Source organism: Manis javanica, chromosome 10 (assembly GCF_040802235.1).
Source record: "Manis javanica isolate MJ-LG chromosome 10, MJ_LKY, whole genome shotgun sequence".
Classification (NCBI taxonomy): domain Eukaryota; kingdom Metazoa; phylum Chordata; class Mammalia; order Pholidota; family Manidae; genus Manis; species Manis javanica.
Window position 1 is genome coordinate 99,196,473 of NC_133165.1, and position 26,065 is coordinate 99,222,537.

Sequence of the window (26,065 nt, forward strand, 5' to 3'; positions counted from 1 at the left end):
TTAACTTACTTAATCCTCATAAAACTATGGCGCAAGTATTACAACTATCTCAGTTTTAAAGATGACAACTAAAGAACAAGGAGTTTAACTTGGCCACATTCATACAACCAATATGTGGCAGAGCCAGAAAACATTTCCCTTTTCTCTTAAGCGTAAGGAAAACAGCATCTGAATGCAGGTATAAATGTTAACAAATATTCAGTCTCAATGTAACAAAAAGAACAGAGAGGATTTAGAGCATGACTAACCAAAGAGCAAGTGCCCCACCTGAAGTTCAGCAATGCATTTTTTGAGAAATCAAAACTCTGGAGTTTTAGCTGAAATCCTATAATTTTTAAATGTTGAAAGCTAATTCAATTTTTATGGAATCACAGCGTGCGCAAAAAATATGTGATCTAAACAACATATATCTGCTATCTGCCAAAAACACTCAGGTCACAGTGGCTAATTTGTAGTCTACATCTAAAGGATTAAATCAATAGATTCCCTCCCCACAGGGATTTTTTATGCGTACTTCTTTACTCAGAAGGAATCTTTTTCTTAAAATCCAGTTTACAAAGCTCTCATCTCAACTAATTGTGTCTTCATCCAAATAGTTTCTACCTAAGGGCAATTCTACTAGACAAATGCTATTAGAAAAAGAAAGCCACTTATGGAATTCTATCCTTAAGTTTTTGACCCATACAGTAATTATGTAAACTGAATTCCTCCTCCAGGACACAAAAAGTAATTTTATCTACTATAAATTGGCTTTATTTCAGTAACCAACTTTTTCATAAGACTTTTAAATATACCAGTGATTTGAAATCCAAGAATGCAAAGAATACAGATGACATGTTCACATTCTAAAATTTGCCAATAATTTTAAAAATTAAGAGATGTCCTATGTATCCCATCACAAACTGGCATACCTCATGAATCTTGACCATTTAAGAGAACACAGATAGTGACTCTTATATAATAACATTTTCATCTCAGTTGAACCAATGCAATAAATATCTGTAATTATGTCATGCCCCATTTTTAGCAGATGAGATTAATTTTGCTTCTCCCAAAAGACATATTATTCACAAGCTCCATTTCTTTTAAGGTTCAGTTACAGGTAAAAGCCCAATATGAAATTCCAAGTGCATAGAGGGGGAAAACAAAAATGATGTGTACTCTCTTTTTTATTTTTTAGCTTTCATTCAACTTGATTTTCATTTGAATTAATATGAAGAACTGCTCTTGTATTCTCTGATTTATCTCTATATACACTTGACCTGCAATTAACTTCTTTATTGACAAGAAAATTGTAGGGGCTGAATTTTCCCAAGAGGTTTTGGAAATATAGAAGAGAGCATAATGACCTTCTATAGTGTATCTATTCTTTTTACCCCTGTCTGGACTTTGTTGACTCTTGTGGACCTACACATCTCCTGCCCAACTTGGTTTGCATTCATTTATCTCCTTGTAGGGTAAATATGTTCTTCAGCTTCCCATCTGATACCCAATGAAACCCATCTCTACATCCCTCCGCTATTATACTAGCTGCCAATATGTAACAATTATATGAAACGATCACTGCTGAACAGTATAGGAGCAAACTGGAAAAGAAAGAATGAACATCTGGGTTTTTAAGGGAACATGCTACATGCCAGTCTTAATCACTAAGCAGAAAACGGAAAGCAATTAAATAAAAACTTTTCATAAAAGTTTTAGATCAAAAAGGGAAGTATGCACTCCTGAAAATACAAGATGGTTGGCAAACATGCAGTAAATCTAATAGCTGCAACTAACTGCAAAGGTACTTAAATGATCTTTATCAAAAGCAAATGCTGGCAAGATTGAATTATCTTGTACTACTGGATAAGGGAGAAAATAGTCTGTGTTCATTCAGCTAACTATGATTTTTGTTGCTGTTAATCTAGCAATTATATACCAGGTCTACCACTTAGAAAGGAATATATGAGATTAAACAAGTCGCTTAGCTTCTCAGAGCTTCAGTTTCCCTCATTTGCCAAAAGGAGAATAAAGATATCTGACTTACACATCTCACAGCTATGGAAATCAGACAAAATAATAGAAAATCCCTGAAAACTCTTAAAGCATAATTCAAATATAAGATATTTAATTATTATCATTTTATAGCCTTCAAGTTCATAACTACATATTTACTATATGTGTTAAAAAGACATTTTCAATATCAATAAGTAACAACAAAAAACACTTAAGCTTTTCTTAAAGGACTGAGTGGATAAAGAACAGAAACATTAGAAAGTATTATTGCCCTCTCTCTTCTCTCTCTCTCTTTTATGTGGACATAGAAAAAAAGCATTATTATTCATCTTAGAATTCTACCAAAGAAAAATGCAGTAAGTTCACTCAAAAGTAAACATTAACACAAAACCCAAGAGAAAACTAAGATACTTTTAATTGAACCCTAACTTTAAGGCAAACTCATCCATCACTCAATATTGTTTACCTTGTAGGAGTGTTGCAATCTGGAGAGATTTCTGAGATGGATGTTCTTTCAGAATGTCTAGGACAGTTCTACCTAAGCTATCCTTTATGTTGGCATCAATTCCTGAAAGAAAAAAGAAAAACCCACTAGATGTACAATACTAGAGTATCAGAAGATGTCAGCATTTAACACCTTTAATTTCAAATGTATACGGACCAAACACTAACAATAAACTCTAAAACACACACACACACACACACACACACACACACACACACACACACATGGTTTTGGTAAGAAATAAAGTAGCAGTCTAATCTCTATTAGGAACATTTCTGATAACGAATTAACTCTTACAGGGCAATGACAAATTAATATTGTTTTTTAGGACTATAGATAGTTAACTAAATGGTACAGTATCAAACTGAAAAATATTACTGATTTAAAATGTGAATTACAAAAATATAATGGCAATATGATTTATTTATTCTGTATAATATGGCAAAAATTCGTAAAATATAATATGCCATATGAATAACATAAAAACAGTCTTAGAACACTTGACTATTCACAAAAGTCAAAAAGCATGAATATTTTGAACTATTTCCTAAATGTTATTTGTACAAATACAAAGTCAAATACGTCTGTTTTACTTACACAAAATTACATTCAATGTCAGCAACACTTGTCATCTACCTAGAGAGAAAACTTCTTGCAGTGTGTGATTAGCACAACTTTGATATTGTTTTAGTTCTGAAAATATTTATTGTACTAAAGAACTTATTTTAAGATAGCAAATAGTTTTCACTGCTCCCAAAAAAGTTTATAAGCCTTCTAAATATCTACCCACAAACAAGGCCAGTTTTAGGATATGGCCTCAAATATTAGTTCATCATATTATTAAGTGTTTTCTTAAACTTGTGTGGGGATGTGGGAAGAAGACATATTTAATTGGTTGCCTCAAAACATTTATTATATCACTATATTTCATGTCAAAGTTAAATATATAGAAACTAACTTTGTGTAAGCACAATCAAAGCTCAGTAGTCTGACGTTTTCCATTTTCCATTTTTACAAAGGAAAACAAATAAAGTAAATGTAGTCCATGATAAAAAAGATTCATATCAATTATTTCCAAGCATGAACTTGTACCCATGCCTTTTGATACTAAAAAAATCTGACCTCAGTCAATTTTATTTGATTTCAATTAGAATATACATATGAAGATAAATAAGCCTACTTTGTTGTTCCTTCAAAGAATTCCCTCTAAAATTTTCCCTTTAAATCACTGCAGCTTAAACCACAGCAAATGGACAAGAAAAAGAAATAAAAGGCATCCAAATTGGTAAGGAAGAAGTAAAACTGTTACTATTTGCAGATGACATAATAATATATATAGAAAACCCTAAAGACTCCACCAAAAAACTATTAGAACTAATTACTGGATTCAGCAAAGTTACAGGATTAATTCTGTGCAAATTTAATACACAGAAATCTGTTGCATTTCTATATACTAACAACAAACCAGAATAAAGAGAAATAAGGAAAACAAATCCATTTACAATTGCATCGAAAAGAATAAAATACCAAAGAATACACCTAACCAAGGAAGTGATAGACCTGCACTATGGAAACAGAAGACACTGATGAGAGAAATTTCCAAGTAAATGGAAATCTATCCAATGTTCCTGGATAGGAAAAATTAGTACTGTCAATGTCATCCTGCCCAAAGCAATTATAGATTCAGTAGAAACCCTATCAAAATACCAACAGCATTTTTCAATGAACTAGAGCAAATAATCCTAAAATTCATATGGAACCACAAAAAACACAAATAGCCAAAGCAATCCTGAGAAAGAAAAACAAAGCTGGGGATATTGTGCTCCCTGACTTCAAGCTATACTACAAAGCTTCAATAACCAAAACAGTATGATACTGGCACAAGAAGAGAGCCAAAGATCAATGGAACAGAAGAGAGAGCCCACATATAAATCCATACATATATGGTCAATTAATACATGATAAAGGAGACATGAATATACAATGAGGAAAAGATAAGTTTCTGCAATAAATTGTGTTGGGAAAATTGGACAGCAAGAAAATGAAATTGGATTACTGTCTAACTCCATATACAAACAAAAAAACTTGAAATGAATTAAAGACCTAAATATAAGAAATGAAACCATAAAATTCTTAGAGGAAAACATAGGCAGAAGTCTCTTAAACATAAGCATGAGCAATTTCTTTCTGGACACGTCTACCAGGTGAGGTAAATGAAAGCAAAAACAAACAAATAGCTTCTGTACAGCAAAGGACACTATCAACAGGAAAAAAAGGCAGCTTACAGTATGGGCAAATATACTCAGAAACAATTTATCTGAAAGGGGTTAACATCCAAATATATAAAGAACTCACGCTTGCACACCAAAAAAACAAAAACCTGATTAAAAAATGGGTGGAGGACCTCAACAGACATTTCTCCAAAGAAGAAATACAGATGGCCAACAGGCACATGAAAAGATGCTCCACATCACTAATGATCAGGATAATGTAAATCAAAACCGCAATGAGATATCACCTCACACCAGTCAGAATGGCCACTACCCAAAAGACAAGAAATAATAAGTGTTGGTGAGGATGCAAAGAAATGCAAACACTCCTACACGGTTGGTGGGAATGTCAATTGGTGCAACTACTGTGGAAAGCAGTATAGAGGTTCCTCAAAAACTAAAAATAGAAATACCATACAACCTACTGATTCCACTTCTAGGAATTTACCTGAAGAGAAAAAAAATCCCTGATTCAAAAAGATATATGCACCCCTATGTTTATGGCTGCAATATTTACAATAGCCAAGACATGGAAGGAACCAAATTATCTGTCAATAGATGAATGGATAATGTGGTACATATACACAATGGAATATTATTCAGCTATAAAAAAAGAAAGAAATCCTGCCATTTGCAACAACATGTACGGCCCTAGAGGGTATTATGCTAAGTGAAAAAAGCCAAGCAGAGAAAGACAAATTCCATATGATTTCACTTATTTGTGGGATCTAGAAACAAAACAAAACAAACTGAGCAAAACAGCAGTAGACTCACAGACACTGAAAAGTGACTGGTGGTTGCCAAGGGGGAGAGAATGGGGTAAGTCAGTGGTATGGGTGAGGGGGATAAAAAGGCACAAAATAAAAAAATAAAAATAAAAAGATAAATCACTGTAGCTTACCAACAATAATACTCAGTTGATAAGTAACTAGAAGGTAAATGCATCTTAAGCAGAGGTCAATCAAATTTCTGTTTACCATAGTTCTCAATCTAAAAATGTAGGTAAATATTATGTTCTTTAATAAAGCAAGCAATTGTCATAACTTCCCAGGGATCAGCTCCTCCCTCTTGTAGAAGATAGATTTCCTTTTCCTTTTAGTATTTTTCTGTTATATTTTAATGTACAAAATAGTTATTTCCCAGAGCCTTTTACTAGAACATCTGTTGAGTAAAGGAAAATGCATGCACATTCATATTAATTTTGTTTAAACAATGAGATTCAATTCTACACGATATGAATATTTATCTTCAATTTGGATTGAATGCAACAAGTAGAGGTAATTGTTGGGGAAAAACTGTGTCATTTTCCTTTGTCTACTCCTGAAACAGAAATTGTATTGAGCAGAATAAACTCCAATGAGAAATCACAATACTTACCTGTTTCTAACAGAACTCTCACAACATCCACCTTCCCAAACAAAGCTGCTTCATGAAGTGCACTCCCCTTTTCTGTCTGGAAAAAAAAGAAGAAAAAAGGAAAAGCACAGTGCATTAGAAATGTTTATAGGTTAAAAAATTCTGTCACTTTATATAGTCATATCTATTCTCTATAATCTCAGCACTCTCTGACAGAAAGGTAGCGTGGAATAAAGAAGAGATTCCAGAAACAAAATCCAAAAGCTTTGGTTTGTGAAACACCTCTGCTTCTGAATAGCATTTGACCTTGTTATGTTGTTAGGTTAATGAACCACTCCCTTCCCTTAGCCCCGGCTGTTTGCAAGTGTAAAATAATGTAGTAACACCTACCTCACAAGGTTTCTATATATATCCAATGAGTTCACTCAATTTTCATGCACTATATGTATTTTTTAAACACCAACTATATGCCAATAGTTAAGTTTTCCTTAAGTACAGAAATATGATCCTGGCCCTTGTATATTCACATTCTATTTCATAAGATAGATGTATAAATAAATATGATAAATGGAATCCAAAAAAATTCATTTTGTGCTTTACAGAACCCAGATGATCTTTCCCTGCTTTCCTCTACACATCCTCTCTTACCCACCCAGCTCCCCTCCAGACCTTGTACCCTATACTCCAGGCATACTGAACTTTTTCATATTAGCATCTTCCACTGTTTTCTTCCCTACAGATCTCAAAAGTTTGTTCCTCTACCTAGCAGGACCTAAACCTCACCCTCTGTTTCTCACCCCTTACCTATACCACTAGTTCTCAATCTTCAGCATGAATCAGAATTACTTAGGAAGCTTGTAAACATATTTCTGGTCACCAGAGTTTCTGATTCAGTAGCCTGGGATGAGGCCCGAGAACTTCGATTTCTAACAATTTCCCAGGTGATACTGAGATTCTAGGGAGTACACATTGAGAACCACTGACCTATATTACATGTCAAATCTCAAGCTTAAATATAATTTCATTTAAGAAGCTACAGCTGGCCCCTTAAGTCTAGTGCTTCTCTTGTGTATTCCACATCAATCTACATTTTCCACATCACAGCACTTACAACAACACATTACAATTTCATGTGAATGTCTACTTCCTTAATTAACTGTAAGTTGTGTGTAAATGTAGACCACATCTATTTTTTTCATTATTGCATCCTCAGTGCCTAGCAAAGTACCTTGAAAATATAGATGTTTAAGGTTTATTTTGAGGGCAAAAGGTAGAGGGAGAGGGGAAGATAGCACGGAAAAGAAGGAATTGTGAGTAATGCAGGAAGAAACTGGTTTATGCCTCGAGGAGGATCCAGGAAGATTTCAAAGAGGAAGCTTTTTGAGATATACTAATATTAAGTGATTCTTCCATTTTTTTCTTTTTCTCTCAAGAATTTAACATTTGTCTACTAGATCCTCTGTGTATATACATGTTTGTGCATGTGTGTAATTGAATAGTGTCATTATGGCAGTTTTGTCCCCTTATCCTAAAAGTGATCTCTTATGTGGGATTCTAATCTCATCCCAAGTAGAAATATCACTATAAAACAATATATAACAAAATACATAGAATAATCAATAAAAAATTATGAAAAAACAAAAATCTTTCCTCAATAAAATCCTATTGTGTAATTAACCTAACCTAAAATGGTTTCTGAATGCATTTTTAAGTAGGCCAAGGATCAATGTGATCTGAATTTACCTCCAAAAAGGTATAACTGAAATGCATTTGAATAATAGTTTGGCATGATATGTATACATGCTAATAAAAATGAAAATAAAAACAATACTTTATAAATATATAGCACTGTGAAGAAAAAGGAAACTACAGAAACTTACACAACTACTTGAAAAAATATTCCAACGTGGGGCACAAATACTTTATTTTTTCCATTCCCTGAAAAAGATCTCTTGAAACAAGTTAATTCTTCTCATTTTCTGTTTTCAATCAACTTTCTGATTGCTAGTTTGATTTCCTTCCACTTTTAAAAAGTTTTAGAAAAACCCGGCTACTGCCTCATCCCAGGCTACTGAGTTAATGTGTTAGGAAAACCCATCCTAGAATAGCACACCTTAAAATTCTGAAAAACTAACCAACATATTAAATATAGGGAGGAAGAGGAAAAGTAACAGAACTCCTCAAAACCTGAAGAAAAAGGGGGATGGAAAGTATGAATCCAGTGATTTAGCACTGTCCCAGGAATTAGTTCTAGGGAATCGGCCAACCCATCGTAGACTAATGCCTGTACTTTACCAAGCTGCTCAAAGTAAGAGTGGGAGGGGGCATAGGAGACAAAGTCTAAAGCCCAAGCAAGCTGAGAGGATAGACCAAGGGCTCCTGCTAAAATCTTACCCCTTCAGTGGGGAAAAAAATGTTTAATGTGTTGTACAGAGGGAGAAAGTAAGGATGTCTACCTAGGTCTTAGTTCTAACTGGAGTAGAGTAACATGAATAAATACTGCCCTGAGTTCCTAACCACAATTCTGTCCTCACATGGGTTTGGAGCCCAAATTACACAATATCTGTGCCCCCCAGTTTCTAAGCCAAAAATGTAGCATAAAGTGATCCTGGGTTTGCAGTACCAGAGGCAGACATAAATGCTTAGCAGAAGCATATATAAGTCTTCTGTGGGAAAAAACAAAACAAAACAAAACTTTAAACTCAGGCCTCCAAGAGTTCCAACAGATAAAGCTCTAAGAAACACAAATTCAAAATTAGAAATTACTGAACATGAAAGACAAGCTATGTCAAGAATTAGTAGAAACAAAAAAGAAAAAAATCACATATTAGAATGATCAGCACAGAATGTAAAATATATATCATCAATATAATGAATAAACTAAGGTTATCAAATATAACTAAAGAACAAGAGGGCTATCAAAACTGACCAAATGTGAAAATGAACTAGATAACACTTCTAGAAATGGAAAACATAGTATTTTAAATGAAACATTTAACAACAGATAAGAGACAGGTGGGAAAAAATAATATTGAACTTGATGGTAGGTTTTTTTCTAAGTACATAATGTAATTCAAAGAAGCAAGAGATTGTAAAAGACAGGACAGAGTAAGAAGATTCGACATATCTCCAATTAGAGTTCTAGAAGGAAATGGTAGAGGTAGGTAACTCTCAATGGTCAATTCTCGAGAAAGGGTGAGATACTGATTCTTAATTCTAGAAATACCAAGCAAGGTAAGTGAAAAGAATACATCCTGGACATAGCACAGTGAAACTACAGAACACCTAAGATAAAGAGAATATCTTAAAACTTTAATGTCTCAAGAGAAAATACTAATTGTCTAAAAATAATTATTAGATCAACTGCTAACTTCTCCACAAAAACAATAAAGCCTGAAGAAAGTATACCATCTTCATGTGTCAAGAGAAAATAATTGGTAACTTAGCATTCTATATCCAGCCAAACTATCTTCTAAGAATGAGAGCAAAATAAAGACATTTTCAGGCAGACAAAAAATGAATGATTATTACAGAGGCTTCTGAAAGAACTTCTGTAGAATTTAATTCAGAAAGAAGGATCTGAGATGCAAGAAGTAATGGTGAATAAAGAGAATGATTAATATAAGGCTAAATCTAAACAACTATTTAAAAATATAACAATAATGCCAACTTTTTGCACTAATTTGATTTCCCAGATACTCTGATACAAGACAGTGGACACTATAGACACTGAAATGGACTATTAGAGGGAGTAAAAATAGATAATCTCCACCAAAAACAATTATTCTCCTGAAGGAAGTAGCTGTAGAAGGCCTGGATTCCAGTGACAGTTTAGCTTTCAGTGTCTATATAACCTTGGGAAGATCACTTATCTCTGAAATATCTGAATATTCATATATCCTGTAAATAAAGAAAATATTAAAAACCTAGTAGGGTTATTGGGAAAGTTAAATAAGATAAATATATAACAAATGAGGTTAAAAAGTGTTTTATTAACCTATAAAGTAATGAGAAGCATTATCATTATTATTATTGCTTCTAAGAGGCAATTAGAAACCTATTTTATAAAATAACCTTAATGATGTTAACATTTTTAAATTACATATAATATATAGTTGTGTATGTGTAAATAGATAATCTCTTTTACATTACTCCAAGAAAAAAAAGCTATGTTAAATAGAATTAATATTTTTCATACACTGAATAAGGAGACACTGAATCCTTGAATAAAACTAGAAAAAGTTAAACAATTTTTTCTAAAAAAAGATATACATTTTTAGCCTGGAAAATAAATCAATTTTTCCAAATCCAAGGTTGATATAATTACTTACTTGTAATTAGTAAGACAATATGAGAACTGTCAAAAGGAATGAATGGTTCTCATAAATTTAAAGTGGGGTACCAAGAACTATTAAATGATAATCACAGTATTATCACAAATAGCATAGAATTTAAATTTGTCAAATCTATGTACTTCTCATTTCTAAATCCAAGTCAACCCCATAATTACAGATTGTCACCTTCTCTCCAGGGTCAGTGCCTACTATCCTCATTCAAGTTAGTACCATTCTGTTCATCTCAGCACTCTCCACCAAATCCACAATCTAGAACTAGCCAAATATTGAACAACTGTATTCTCATGAAATAATATTTAGTCTGAAATAGTCAACAAGCAAGTAGAATGTATACAAAGAAATAACATTAAAATAGGTGAACCCAAATCTTCTCAACCCCCAAGATTTTGGTCCTGTTCTTTTTTATGGATCAAATTTCTTCACTTCCTTGAATTAATCATTTAAAATACATATCATTTCCAAAATAGACATTTATGCATTGGTAATATAGTAACACTTCAGGATTTAGCCAGTAGCCAGATATGAAGCACTCATATTTTATGACCTTTCAGGCAAACAAAACAAAATAAAACATAAACTCTGAACATAAGCAGTGATAAAAAGAGCTGAGGGAGAAGAACTGAAGTAATGAAAATCTAAATGTCAATAGCTGATTTGTGAATCGCTGATGAAAGCAAAAGAAATTCTCTTACTGATTGAAAATGTGCATTAAAGTCAATCCTCAGAAGCCCTAAAGCTAGGGAAAATAAGAAAAGTGCTAGGAAAACAATAGAGAAGAGGAAATTCATGTTGTTAAGTCTTGGATTTTAGCTTCCTCTTGGTTTTTGGTCATATTCATGACTTCTGTGGAGGCTCAATTATGCATTAAAGAGATCCTGGAAATATTTTATCCAGAATTTTATCCATTTAACCCTTAAAATGGTTTTTAGAGTTGTGTATTCCACCGAAGGGCCAAAATGGCAGATAGAAAGCAATCTGAAGAGGTCAAAGATTGACTATACTGGTTCCCCCTTCCAAACTTAACATGCTAAACAGAGCCCTCCTGTGCTTGGAAAAAAGAATGAACAGATAAAGGAAGACCAGCTCTTCATTAGAGAAAATAAGTAGGAGATGACAAGAAATAAAGTAAGACTGTGGTGATGACCAGTAGAGAAAATAGAACAGGCCCCTGGAGAAATGAAAACTATGAGAAGCAAGACCCAATAACTATAGTGAGAAGTAACAACCTCATTGAGTTGTTACTGAGTCAAGGTTACCTCAATGGAGATAAAGCAAGAAAAGCCAACTAGAATGGCATTTAGCTCAGCAGCAATAATCCCCCTGGCACTCTGGCAAGTACCAATTGGTTTCTGGGTATCTCTTAGGATAAAAGATAAAAACTTAAAAGGTAAAACCATCCCAGCCTTGTAAACAAATACATGATGCCTGAACAAGTTGGGAGGCAAGAGTTCTTTTGTATCCTGCATTTCTAGACTCTATCCAGAGTACTATATTCAACTGTAGGCAATAAACTTTTATAGGACCATCGACAAATTGGAAAGTGCCCAGAGAAGAGAGTCCAGAATGACAAAAGACCTAGAAAAACATCGTGTGGAGAACAGCTGAAGGTTAGACTGAGGGAAAACAATCTAAAAATATTTAGATTGTGGGGACAATGGCATAAGAAAAATACAGAAAATCTTCAAATAATTCAGGAATAACATTCCTCCTATTCAAAAGAAGACCTCTCCTCTAATTCAACTAGGGACATCTAGCCTCTGTCTTTACCATCCTCTTATTGACTTCCACCTCAGACTAAAAAAATCCATTCTTCTCATTAAAGCTAATCCTTCATTTGTGCTCTTTATTCTGTCACTTTCTGTTTCTTTAATTTTACTCATGAAGTATCTTCACCATTTCTCCTACCTCTTCAATTTGTCTCTTTATTGACCCTTCCAATCTCCATAAAAGGACACATCTTTTCACTCTCCAGCAAGAAGACAGTAACCAAAGAATCTTCCTGTGAACCTATTACTTCACACTTCTATCCCATAGCTAGCTCTCTTTCCTTTACTCCATACTTTATATAAAGTGTCATTTTCCCTTTTGCAGGTACAATTTTTATCTGTTTTGTCACTCGTCTGTCCTCTGGCACACAGTAGGCAATGCCTGGCCCATAGCAGGCACTCCATTAAAGAATGGTAAATGAACAGATTATATGTAATTATATGAATTATCTTGGCATCCTTCTTGTAACTGCTTCTTTACAGAACTCTTTTTCTAGAAACTCCTTGAGTATTTTTATTCTTGTTCCTATTTTCTTTTCCTTGTAAACCCATCTGCTTCCCTGTCTTCATCTCTCTCTTCTCTGAGGCTACCACCACTTAAGGGGCACATCCTAAAAGAGACGTCCCCAAGTCTTTACTCCCACTCCTCTACAAAGTTGCCTCTACAGCCCTTAATGAAATTGATGATTTTTTGTTAATGTGTTTATTTTCTGTCTTGCCTACTAGTCTTCCAGCTCCATGAAAGAAGTAAACAAATTTTCTTGCCCTTGTAGCACAGGGCCTGGTAGCCTGAGAAGGTTGGTGGGAACATGGTATCCTTACAGGGAGCTGGTTATTTAAAGAGAAGGAAAAGGAGTTGCTGGGCTGATGAGAGAGAGACAGGTCAGGGGACATCTGAGTGGACATCTGAAGAAGTAGGGGAGGAAGTCATGTGGGTCAGGAAGGCAAAGGCCCCAAGGCAGGAGCATACACAGCATGTCCCAGCAAGAGCGATGAGCCCACTGTGGCTCAAGCTCGGTGAAAAATGGCAAAGAGCAGCAAGAAGCGGCTTTAAAGAGACACTAAAACCACGTCAGATAAGACCCTGTCAGCCACTGTAAGAAGTCTGGCTTTTTCTCTGAGATGGAAAAACCACTGGAGGTTTTTGTTTTTGAGCAGAAAAATAGTATGACCTGATTTAGAATAATGGGATCACATCTGGCTCCTTTTTGAAAACAGACTGAAGAGAGTCTGTTATGGAATGACTGTGTCCCCCCCAAAAAATTGATATGTTGAAGACCTAATCCTGATGTGACTGTATTTGAAGATAGGGTCTTTGTAGAAGTAATTAAGGTCAAATGAAGTCATAAGGGTGTGAACCTAATCTGATGGGACTGGTGTCCTTAAAAGAGGAGGAGGAGACCCCACACACTCCCTCTCCCTCTCTCTCTCCCCCTATCATTCTGTTTGTGCCCAGAAGAAAGCCCACATGAAGAGGGAGCAAGAAGGCAGCCATGTACAAGCCAGGAAGAGAGCTCTCACCAGAAACAGAATAGGCCAGAACCTTGACATTCGACTTTCTAATCCTCAGAACTATGAGAAAATAAATTTCTGTTGTCTAAGCCACGTAAGGAGACTAATTCAGATGCAAAGGAAGAGCCACAGCTACCAGTTAGGAGACACAATTTGTGCAATGGTGGTCATAGTGCAGGGAATGTGAAAAATGGTGAAATTCTGGTTTGAGCACAAAGCCAAAAGGAGTTGCTAAGGGACTAAATGTAAAATCTAAAAGAAATCCTGAAGCTGGGAGGCCAAATGACTAGAAGGATAGTGATGCCATTTGCTGAAATGGGAAGACGGAAGATGGGAACATTTGGGGAGAAGGGGTTATGGAAGCTAAATGCTCCATCTTGGAAATGTTGAGTCTGGATGCCCATCAGTCATGGGGTGAGAGAGCTGGGGTGGCTTTCAGAGAAAACGGAAGGAAGAAATGGGATACAGTGAGTTGAGTGGAAACTAGTCTTTCTAAATATGTTGCTATGGAGGGGAGCAGAAAAAGGTGATGACAGCTAGAGGAAAATATGAGCACAAGAAAGGTTTTTAAAATGATGGAAAATATTACATCTCTGTATCCTTAAAGGAATGATACAGTTGAGAGGGGAAAACTTATGGACATGCTCTATTTCCTAGAAATCTTCTAGTTTAAGTGTTCACAGTAGCCTAAACATTAAAGGGAGAGCGAGTATTTGTCTGAGCAATGTATTCAAAATAGAAAGAGGAGACGGGACCCAGTGCACAAAAAGAGAGAGGAGTGAGCCTTACAAATAAACCTAAAAAATTCATTCCAAGAATGAGGAAGGAAAGAGGATACACATACCTTGACAAACGCGGGGGTGGAAAAACATGATTGTTTCTGTTTTCTCAGCAAAGTAAAAGCACAGTCATGATCTCAGAGGGATAAAAGAGAGAGAAGCGCTGAAGTTTTGGGAAGAGAGGAGAAATTTTAAAATAATCAGCTGGGGAAGTACGAGAGTGAATGGATTATGAAAATGTAATCTATCCATTTAGGCACATATTTCTCCCTTGCCACTATAAACACTTTGAAAGGCAAAAACTGTACCTCACTCAACTTTGCATCTTTACAGCTCTTAGCAGGGCAACTTGTACTCTTGATTATTAATTTTCTGTAATTTTACTTTCATTCCTTTAATATTCACATAAAATCCAATTGGCTTACTGGTATGCTAGCACTTTAACTCTTCATGTTTTAATAAGAGAAATACATAAGAAACAGTTAAAGCACTAGCATAATACAACACCATCACCACCTCATTACCCAAAATCAGGTTTGAAATCCATAGAAATAGTTGCTAATTTCAAGACGGCCTTGCCAACTAAATCTTACTTTCTTAATATCTCAAAATAACATATTTTCTTTATTAGGAAATCTTTTAAGACTAAAGGGTTTGTAAGCAAATATAAGATGAAATTTAGTCAAATGGGAATTAAGTTATTCTGCTCACCAGTGCAAATGTGTGCTATAATTCAAAAGACTCAGAGAGAAATGAAGCAGAAAACAAAACTTCTATGGAAAATATGACCATAAATGCTACATCTTAAAACATCTGCAATTACAAGGAGAAGACAAGATTCTCCAAAGCCATCTCTAAATGTTATGGAATTATTCATTAATACTCTGAATGTAATTAAAGTCTAAAAGTGTATTACTGTAATTTACCAAATGGTATTACTTTTATTACTGCTAATTCCCAACTGGTTAACTAGAGCAATTTAATGAATATTAAAGCCATTGAAACAATGTACGGTTACTATCTGGTATTAATTCACTTTCAGCCTGTGAGAATATCAACAAATATCTACTTCAAATTTGGTATTAAAAAATTTTATAGTACATCTGATGGGAAAACTTGGTGACAGTTAATTTGAATAACGTAATTAAATATTCACACAAAAAAGGAAATTAGACCAAGGAAAATATTTTCTATGAACAAAAAAATAATAACAAAAGCAAAACATCACCTAACACTAACTACATCTAATAGAATACTCAACTCATTAAAAGACATTTTAGAAATATGTTGTCAGCTCTATTTCCTATAAATCTTCAAGTTTAAGTGTTCACAGTGGCCTAAAGATACAGCACCCCTTTCACCTGATACATGAGTAACAAACTCAAATGCTGTCAGGGGCCAAGTAGAAAATTTAAAGGAATGAATCTGGCAATGATGTAAGATGACAGAGAGAGGTTGGGACCTTGGAAGGCATACACCCCACCTAAAAGCAATCAAATTCAATACTTTAAAACACTCTTTTAGGCAAATAATGGATATCTGTATGCCAAATTACACCTAAAACTTTACGGTGCTCTTAGACTTTCAATGTCCTCTTCAAATGTCACTCTATCAGTCTTCCCAAATCCTCCCTCTTAAAAATCTCTCTCTCTACCCTTCTCCCTTTTCCCCTCTCCCTCTCAGAATCATACCAGGGCCATGCAAACAAGCCTAGGGTGACCTGCTGGACCATGAAAGACACCCAGCCATTCCCTGAGGCAGAGCCCCTTACCTAACGTGCAGCTGACCCCAGACACAGAGAGAACCCAGCCAGTACAGAAGAACCACTGAGGTAAACTCAGACTAAGCAACAACCCCAGAATTAAAAGCTAGATAAACAGGCAATGTGTTAAGCCTTTAAGTACTGGGATAGTTTGTTACACACAAAAGTTTACTAACACACAAGAGAAAAGGTCACAATGCGGCAGGAACCAAAGGGGTCTCTGGAAGATGAGAATGCTGTGGAGACCTGGGAGCCAAAAAACAGTCATAAAAGGAGAAAATGGTAAAATAAAATAAAATAAAATAAAAGCTAATCTTAAAGTTGGAGCTAACTGGAGACATAACAAAAGCAGGTTGTCCTTTCCTTGTGGAGAAACAAAACCTATCCAAATGTTACCCATCCTTCAAAGTTCAACTCAAATCATACCTCTCCAATAAAATTTTTCTGAATGTCCGTAGGCATAATAATCTTTCCTTCTTAATCATGTATAGACAGTATAGTACATTATTGTGGAAGGAGACCTGGACTTGAATCAGTAGGTCTAAATTCATATTCTGAACTCATCATGTATGTATCTTTAGGCAAGATTCTTAATTCTGTCAATCTGATTCCTCATCTCTTTACTGGAAATTAATAGCTCTCAACCCCACTAGACAGCTATGGGAATTGGATTCTAAGTGTGTCAACATATTAAACACAAAGTACATGCTCAAAATGTTAAAGTGAATTTTGTTTCATTCATTCATTCATTCATTCACACATTCATTCAGTTTTGACTAGGTTCCTGGTGTGTATCAGGCTGTGTCTAGACACTGGAAAAAAGGAAACAATTACCATTAATATCACACACAACTACCCCCTAGTAATAACTTCTTTCATGTGTATAGCCCTCAAATTACATTGAGGTTAGAGATTATGCCTCGTATTTCTTCACATTTCCCAAAAGTGTGTGGCACAGTGCCTTGAATTTAGTAGTTACAAAAATAACTGTCAACAATTTTACTTATGAACAAAGGTAAGACTTCTATATATAACTTTAAACAAACCTCAAGTAAAGCAAGAGCATCGTTGCTTTTAAAGCACAGCTAAAGGGAGACTCACTTGGCAGCTCACATCCATTCCTGCTTCCAACAGCACCTCAACGACCGCCTTGTGCCCATTGCGTGCAGCGAGGTGTAGCGGTGTGTGCTTGCGAGTGTTGCAGCTCATTAAGTTCGGGTGTGCACTGATGATCATTTTGACCACTCTAAGCCGTCCATAGAGGGCAGCCAGGTCCAAAGGTGTTTCTAGCTTGCTGTTCCTGATGGTAGGATCGGTGAGCTCTTCTAGGAGAACAGCAACTACTTCTGAGTGTCCATACTGAGCTGCGCAGTGCAGGGCAGTTTCATTTTCATTGTTCTGTTGACACAAAGATACAAAATGCAAGTTTTCAGAAACTCACCTAGTTATCAAAAGCCAAACACAGTAATTAAAAACCTGAGATGCTTTGAAAAATATGTTTAAAATTTATCTACTTTAATAAGTATGCCTAATAGAATTTTATATTTGAAAGTATTCGTCATTAATTGCATCAAAAATATCACATTTTATTTTTATTACTTCAATAGGAAAAAAATCAAACTTTTCCCTACATTATGTTTTCCAATTCCCAGAAGTGATAAATGATTTAGCCATGTTACTCAGTGGCCCTGCTGGGCCCAGATGGTCAATATTATCTGCACTGTGCATTATGCCTCCATGATATTTGTTAATGAGAGAGATTAATAACAATTATTCTTTTCACAGACTGGCTTTCCAAAAGACAGCTGAGATGGTAAATTCTTGATAATGAAAGATATACAGAAAGGTTTCCCAAATAAAGCTTCACTTTATTTTTCATATAAGCACAAGTCACTGCTTCTCTTGCTTGGAGAATGTAGACGTACTGGCCCTAAGATTAAATGGTATCTTTGTGAAATACAATTATGAATTGATAGGCTGACTTAGACCCATTCCCAGATAAGTTATAAGGTATATCATCAAACTACTACATGCAAAGCTTTTAAGTATTTCAGTTGAAAATCAATGCAATTTTCCTAGAAATTTAGCAGGATAAAAAAATGTTAAAATGGAGATAACTGAACCTGGATGCAAAGTAAATGGACTTCCAGGCCATCTGGGCAGATGGCATAGGTGGATGGGGTATGACTATGTGAGCATACCAAAGGATCATTCAAGAGAAATGTGAAAAAGAAGATTTAGTAACAAATATGCAATTATCCAGAATGAGGGTTCTAGAGAGAATGGGGGAGCTCCCGTCATCAGAGTCATCTCTGTAGCTGACACTTTGAAACAGCTACAGGCCATACATGCTTAATCATTTAATCCTCATTAGGAGATAGATACTATTATTTTCATTATTGCCACTTTACGGATGAAGAAACTGAAGCACTGAGTTGGATAACTGGCCTTCAGTTATGCAGCCATTTAATGTTGGGGCCAGGATTTTAACTTAGGAAGCCTAGACCCAAAGCCAATACTCTTAATATCATCTTCTACTATTAGTAGTACTATATAGTACTACTATATTAGTACTACCATTTGCTGAGTCTCTAAAAACTTTACATACATTCTCTCACTTAACTCTTACAAAAGATCCTACCAAGTTGGTATTATCATGTCTGTTTCATGGATGAGAAAATGAAAATACAAAAAGGTTAGATTACATGCCCAGGCAGAATCAGGATCTTCTGGAAACCTGTTATCTGTCAGAAACCAAAATTCATCATGCTCTTACCACTATACCACACTGCCTGCCATGTGTTGTTATATTATCAAAGAACAGGAAATTAGTGACCTGAAAGCATAATTTATATAGATTTTGCTCAAAAGTACATTGACTGAGTTGGAAAAGGAAGTAGCTGCTTAGATAGCTGTCTGAACAGAACAAAAGCACACGGAGAGTTCAAAGCCAAACAAATCTTAATATTCCAGAAAGTAACTCAGCCTTGCCTATCTGAAGAAGGCAGATAAGTAAGTTGAAGTAGAGTTGGGAGTACAATGGAAGATTTGAAAATGTGTAAAGAAGAGTAGTAAGAAAACAGTAAAAAAATTTATTTTTTAATGAGCACTAGGAGACTTCCTACTACATTACCTCAATTAAAGTATCAGAAGAAGCCATTTGAAGGTTAAATCAGGAGGAAAAACCTACTCCTTGGAGACAGTCACTAGAAACTTAAGATCTGATAGATGGAACCCAGCTGGAGGCACTGTTTCTTCCATCATTTTGCGGAGAGTCATGTTTAGTTTGTATGTGTTACTATCATCTACTTCCTCGTAGAGACTGACCACATGCAGGTTTACACTCCTGATTTTCTTACCTGGCTAAGTAGTATAAGCCTGAAAAGAAAATTAATATTGTTAGTCTACACCAGGAAAGTAAGACAGAGAAACACATCTCCAGACCAAACCAAATTTCCTCCTGGTTGGAAAGAGATTCAATCTCATTTTTTCAAAATACAGCACCTCTTTGAGAAAAAGAAAAGCCAATTATGAAATAATGATTCCTCAAAGACCTCTCTACTTTTGCAGAAGCCTGAGCCAAGGAAATAATAAATAACAAAATTGAAACTTTTTCTATTAATGCCAACTGGGATTGTTCAGAGCTCAAGAAAAATTATTTTAGTAATTCCAGACTTACTCAGGAGAAAATGTTCACAGAGTTTACCCATGATCAACACATACTTGTGAGATAGAGCAAGGAAATGGGACAAGGGTCATGCCATTGTAAAACCTACTTAGCCTGTGAAAAAGGCCCACTGTATTCTTTAACTTAATCTTTATGCTGTTCTTCCTCTTCTTCCAGACCCTTAATCAGTTAAGTAACTTTGTAACCAGGACAAGAGAGAGACCTCCAAAGTGTAAATGAACCTACTTGGGTAAAGAATGCGGAGATCCGGATCAACACAGTCACCTAAACAATCTGTTTTTAAGACAAAACTTCAAAGGAATCATGAATCACCTGTATACATCATGCCTTACACCGATTCCTACCCAAAAGACCCTGTAAAACACCAAACCCTAAACCCTTAAGGGTGCCTCCCCTCTGAGGTCACTCGCATGCCTGTCTGTCCAAGGGTGTACTGTCTTATATCAGACAAACTTTTCTGTTGTATAAGCTGATTGCACTTGTCTGAACTCCTTTCCATGATAAAGACAACTCCCCAACTGAACATCCAGTGGCAAATGTCTTTGTCATTTTGCTATTTCATTCAGCTTTCTAGTCTTAACACAATCCTTTTCTCTCTCCCTATTTTATTTCACACCAGTAGGGAAGTGGAAGTTCTCAGAACATAATCTCATTCCATCCAGTGTTCTGCAGCTCCCCCAAATCCTGGGGTGGTAGGGACTTAGTTCCCATGCCATGCAGATTCAAGCAGATACTGGACACCAGGTGACCTCAGCTTTAGGAGCTGGCAAGGGATCTGCCTGCACACGTGCTGACATTCATTTCTACTCTTGCTTTAATGAATTTCTTCCTTACCTACAATTGTCCAACCTGGTTGAGAATTCTTTCTCAATCAGAGTCAAGAATCCTCCCCTGCCTGGACTGAGGTTTCACCTAGTGCACTGGAAGAGACCTCCCCAGACACAGCTGCCCGGCAACACCTGGACTGTCACGTCAGTGAAGACCACAACCCTGGTACCTTTATAAAAGGCATGTTCGTGTTCATGTGTCCATAACTCTTTAAAAAGTTTAATCTGAAATAGACTGTGAAGAAGCACTGACTAGTAATGCTAGTATGTCTACAATGGACATTCTAAAATGGTTTTGAATTCCTTCTTTTTTTGCCAAAGGGTTGTTCACTGAAAAATCAGGACACTTAAGACAATGGGCAGCAGAATGAAACTGGCTAACAAAAGCTATTTACCAAAAGTTCTTGCTTCAAAGCAAAACTAATGTAAAATAACACCAGTTGGGTGTGAGTTTTGGTGAATGGCAAAGGGATATACTTATGCAATAAGGCTCTTCTAGCTTTTTTGCCCTAATATTAAAATAAAGGGAAAAAAGAGGAAGAGAAGATAAAAGGGGAAAAAATGATTGTACAAAGAAATATACATTGAAAACATATATAATATCAGAAGAAAGGGAGGATATGGCAATTATAAAAACCATAATCTAGGCAAGGTCCACTTTGTTTTCAAAATTATGTTACCCTAATTCTTGGGTAGAGTTGAATGGTGATTCAGGTTGAAGTTCAAACACACACTTACTAGCAACGGTAAATCACTTGACCTCTATGAACCTACCTTTTTTGTAAAATTAGAATATTATTCTCCCTACAAACTTTTAATCAGAAGCTTTTAAATCAGAAGAGGCAACATACAGGAAAATGCATCATAAACTTTAAATACCAAAATGCAAGACAGGATTATTTTTAAAGAAAGCTGTATTAGAAACCAAAGATAACTTTCAGAAACAAGAATGAAGTCCTGACTATATGCATAATTTTAACATTATAACATAGCACATTACTAGTTAAAGTTTGGCCTTTGGATCAGGAAAACCTGGGTCTAAATACTGGCTGCATTTCTTAGCAGATGTGATTTCATGGGAAAGGTACTTAATCTCCACTAGGTGGCTTCTCCATTGATGGGACCAAGGGCAGTTGCCCCAAGATGTGCCACTGTGACATGCGGATTATTTCAGAGTTGAGAACAATCAAGGCCCAAAAGACTGAAAGAAACTCTGACCTCCCACCCATCCAACTGCACAAAAGGAATATAGATCATCTGAAAGATGGCAGCGTGAGAGGAGAGACAGAGGCTTCCTCCTAAAACTGGATACAATTAGAAAATTTAATTGGCGCAACTAATCCTGAGAGAGCAGGTAAAGAGGACAGCGTCAGACTGCACACACCTGGAGAAAAGAGCAGACCTCAGCGAACGGGGTAAAGTACCGGAGCTGTGACTCCGTGGGACCCGAGCCCCTCCCCCACCCCAGCTCACTGGTGGGAGGAAGAGAAACGGAGCAGGGAGGGAGTGGAAGGCTTGGGACTACTGAACACCTAGCTCCAGAGATCTGCGCTGGGAGCACAAACCTACATTTCATGGTGCTTTCATGAGACTCGCATGACTACTGGGTTGGAAAGTTAATACAGGCAGAGTTCCTGAAGAGACTGGGATTTCGGCTGCTTGCGGAAAGCAGGGATCCATATCTGGCTGCTCTGGGACAAAAACATACCTGTGTGACCCGCCCACTGCTCAGGCAGTGGAGACAGGCACAGCAGCCGGGAGGCGTGGAACAGCTCTTTCCTCCCCCCAGGCACCAGTACCGCTCCCTGCGACCCCCAACATTGCTTCAGGGCAGAGCAGCTCCAGAATAGAGCTTCTGGACACGAGAGGGCGCCATATACAAACATGAAACGCCAAAGGAACCTTGTCCAGAGTATAATTGGTAATACAACTCCAGAGAAAGATTTAAATGATATGGACCTCGTGACTCTTCCTGAAAGGGAGTTCAAAATAAAAATCATCAACATTCTAATGGAGATACGGAAAGACATCCAAGAACTCACGAATGAATTCAGGTCGGAGATCCAATTGTAGAAGAGCATGATGGAGGGTATTAAAAGCAGGTTGGATATGGTGGAGGAGACAATAAATGAACTAGAAACTAGAGAAGAGGAATATAAAGAAGCTGAGGCACAGAGAGAAAAAAGGATCTCTAAAAATGAAAGAATATTGAGAGAACAATATTCGCATTATAGGGATACCAGAAGAAGAAGAGAGAGAGAAAGGGATAGAAAGTGTCTTTGAGGAGGTAGTTGATGATAACTTTCCCAATCTGGGGAAGGAGATAGTCTTCCAGGCCATGGAGATCCACAGATTTCCCAACACAAGGGACCCAAGGAAGACAACACCAAGACACATGTAATTAAAATGGTTTTAAGATGAAGGATAAGGGCAGACTGTTAAAAGCAGCCAGAGGCAGAAATAAGATCACATACAAAGGAAAGCCCATCAGGCTAACATCAGACTTCTCAGCAGAAACCTTACAGGCCAGAAGGGAGTGGCATGATGTATTTAATGCCATGAAGCAGAAGGGCCTGGAACCAGGATTACTTTATCTGATGAGATTATCATTTAAATTTGAAGGAGGGATTAAACAATTTCCAGATAAGCAAAAGCTGAGAGAGTTTTCCTCCCACAAACCATCTCTGCAGTTTATTTTGGAGGGACTGCTATAGATGGAAGTGTTCCTAGGGTTGGATAGCTGTCACCAGAGGTAATAAAACCATGGTAGGGAGGGTGGAGCATCTGATTGTGAGGCAAATGCAAAATTAAATTAACTATCCCCAAAGTCAATCAAGGGATAGACAAAAAGTACACAATTTGATACCTTATAAAGAATGAAGGAGGAAGAAAAAGGAGGAGAAATAGAAAAGAACATTTAGATAGTATTTGTAACAGCATACTAAGTGAGTTAAGTTAGACTCTTAGATAGTAAGGAAAGTAACCTGGAACCTTTGGTAACCACGAATCTAAAGCCTGAAATGGCAATAAGTACATATCTATCAATAATCACCCTAACTGTAAACGAACGGAATGCACTAATTAAAAGACATAGAGTCACTGAATGGATAAAAAAAACAAGACCCATCTATGTGCTGCTTACAAGAGACTCACCTCAAACCAAAAGACATGCACAGACTAAAAGTCAAGGGATGGAAAAACATATTTCATGCAAACAATAGGGAGAAAAAAGAAGGTGTTGCAGTGCTAGTATCAGACAAAATAGACTTCAAAACAAAGAAAGCAACAAGAGATAAAGGACATTACATAATAATAAAGGGCTCAGTCCAAAAAGAGGACATAACCATTATAAATATATATGCACCCAACACAGGAGCACCAGCATATGTGAAACAAATACTAACAGAACTAAAGGAGGAAATAGAATGCAATGCATTCATTTTAGGAGACTTCAACACACCATTCACTCCAAAGGACAGATCCACCAGACAGAAAATAAGTAAGGACACACAGGCACTGAACAACACACTAGAACAGATGGACCTAATACACATCTATAGAACTCTACACCCAAAAGCAACAGGATACACATTCTTCTCAAATACACATGGAACATTCTCCAGAATAGACCACATACTAGGCCACAAAAAGAGCCTCAGTAAATTAAAAAATATTGAAATTCTACCAACCAACTTTTCAGACCACAAAGGTATAAAACTAGAAATAAATTGTACAAAGAAAGCAAAAAGGCTCACAAACACATGGAGGCTTAAAAACACACTTCTAAATAGTCAATGGATCAACAACCAAATTAAAATGCAGATCCAGCAATATATGGAAATAAATGACAACAACAACACAAAGCCCCAACTTCTGTGGGACACAGCAAAAGCAGTCTTAAGAGGAAAGTATATAGCAATTCAGGCATATTTAAAGAAGGAAGAACAATCTCAAATGAATAGTCTAATGTCACAATTATTAAAATTGGAAAAAGAAGAACAAATGAGGCCTAAAGTCAGCAGAAGGATGGACATAATAAAGATCAGAGAAGAAATAAACAAAATTGAGAAGAATAAAACAGTAGAAAAAATCAATGAAACCAAGAGCTGGTTCTTTGAGAAAATAAACAAAATAGATAAGCCTCTAGCCAGACTTATTAAGAGAAAAAGAGAGTCAACACACATCAACAGAATCAGAAACGAGAAAGGAAAAATCATGACGGACCCAACAGAAATACAAAGAATTAGTAGAGACTACTATGAAAACCTATATGCTAAGAAGCTGGAAAACCTAGAAGAAATGGACAACTTCCTAGAAAAATAGAACCTTCCAAGACTGACCAAGGAAGAAACACAAAATCTAAACAAACCAATTACCAGCAAAGAAATTGAAGCGGTAATCAAAAAACAACCCAAGAACAAAACCCCCAGGCCAGATAGATTTACCTCCGAATTTTATCAAACATACAGAGAAGATATAATACCCATTCTCCTTAAAGTTTTTCAAAAAATAGAAGAGGAGGAAATACTCCCAAACTCATTCTATGAAGCCAACATCACCCTAATACCAAAACCAGGCAAAGACCCCACCAAAAAAGAAAATTACAGAACAATATCCCTGATGAACGTAGATGCAAAAATACTAAATAAAATATTAGCACACCGAATTCAAAAATACTTCAAAAGGATCATACACCATGACCAAGTGGGATTCATCCCAGGGATGCAAGGATGGTACAACATTTGAAAATCCATCAACATCATCCACCACATCAACAAAAAGAAAGACAAAAACCACATGATCATCTCCATAGATGCTGAAAAAGCATTTGACAAAATTCAACATCCATTCATGATAAAAACTCTCAACAAAATACGTATAGAGGGCAAGGTACCTCAACAAAATAAAGGCCATATATGATAAACCCACAGTGAACATCATACTGAACAGCAAGAAGCTGAAAGCTTTTCCTCTGAGATCGGGAACAAGACAAGGGATGCCCACTCTCCCAGCTGTTATTTAACATATTACTGGAGGTCCTAGCCACAGCAATTAGACAAAACAAAGAAATACAAGGGATCCAGATTGGTAAAGAAGAAGTTAAACTGTCACTATTTGCAGATGACATGATATTGTACATCAAAAACCTTAAAGATTTCAATCCAAAACTACTAGAACTGATATCGGAATACAGCAAAGTTGCAGGATACAAAATTAACACACAGAAATCTGTGGCTTTCCTCTACA

General features: G+C 36.1%; 1 protein-coding gene across 14 annotated transcripts in view; it reads right to left on the reverse strand.

Annotated features, from left to right (window-relative positions):
* ANKS1B (ankyrin repeat and sterile alpha motif domain containing 1B) overlaps positions 1 to 26,065 on the reverse strand; it is a 995,298-nt gene that overhangs the window by 792,722 nt on the left and 176,511 nt on the right. For all 14 annotated transcript variants that reach the window (XM_073213673.1, XM_073213674.1, XM_073213669.1 and 11 more), the window contains exons 4-6: positions 17,405 to 17,701; positions 6,151 to 6,226; positions 2,465 to 2,566 (exon numbers count right to left, since the gene is read on the reverse strand). In XM_073213673.1, coding sequence (XP_073069774.1) covers positions 2,465 to 2,566; positions 6,151 to 6,226; positions 17,405 to 17,701 — 475 coding nt within the window. The remainder of the gene's footprint in view (positions 1 to 2,464; positions 2,567 to 6,150; positions 6,227 to 17,404; positions 17,702 to 26,065) is intronic.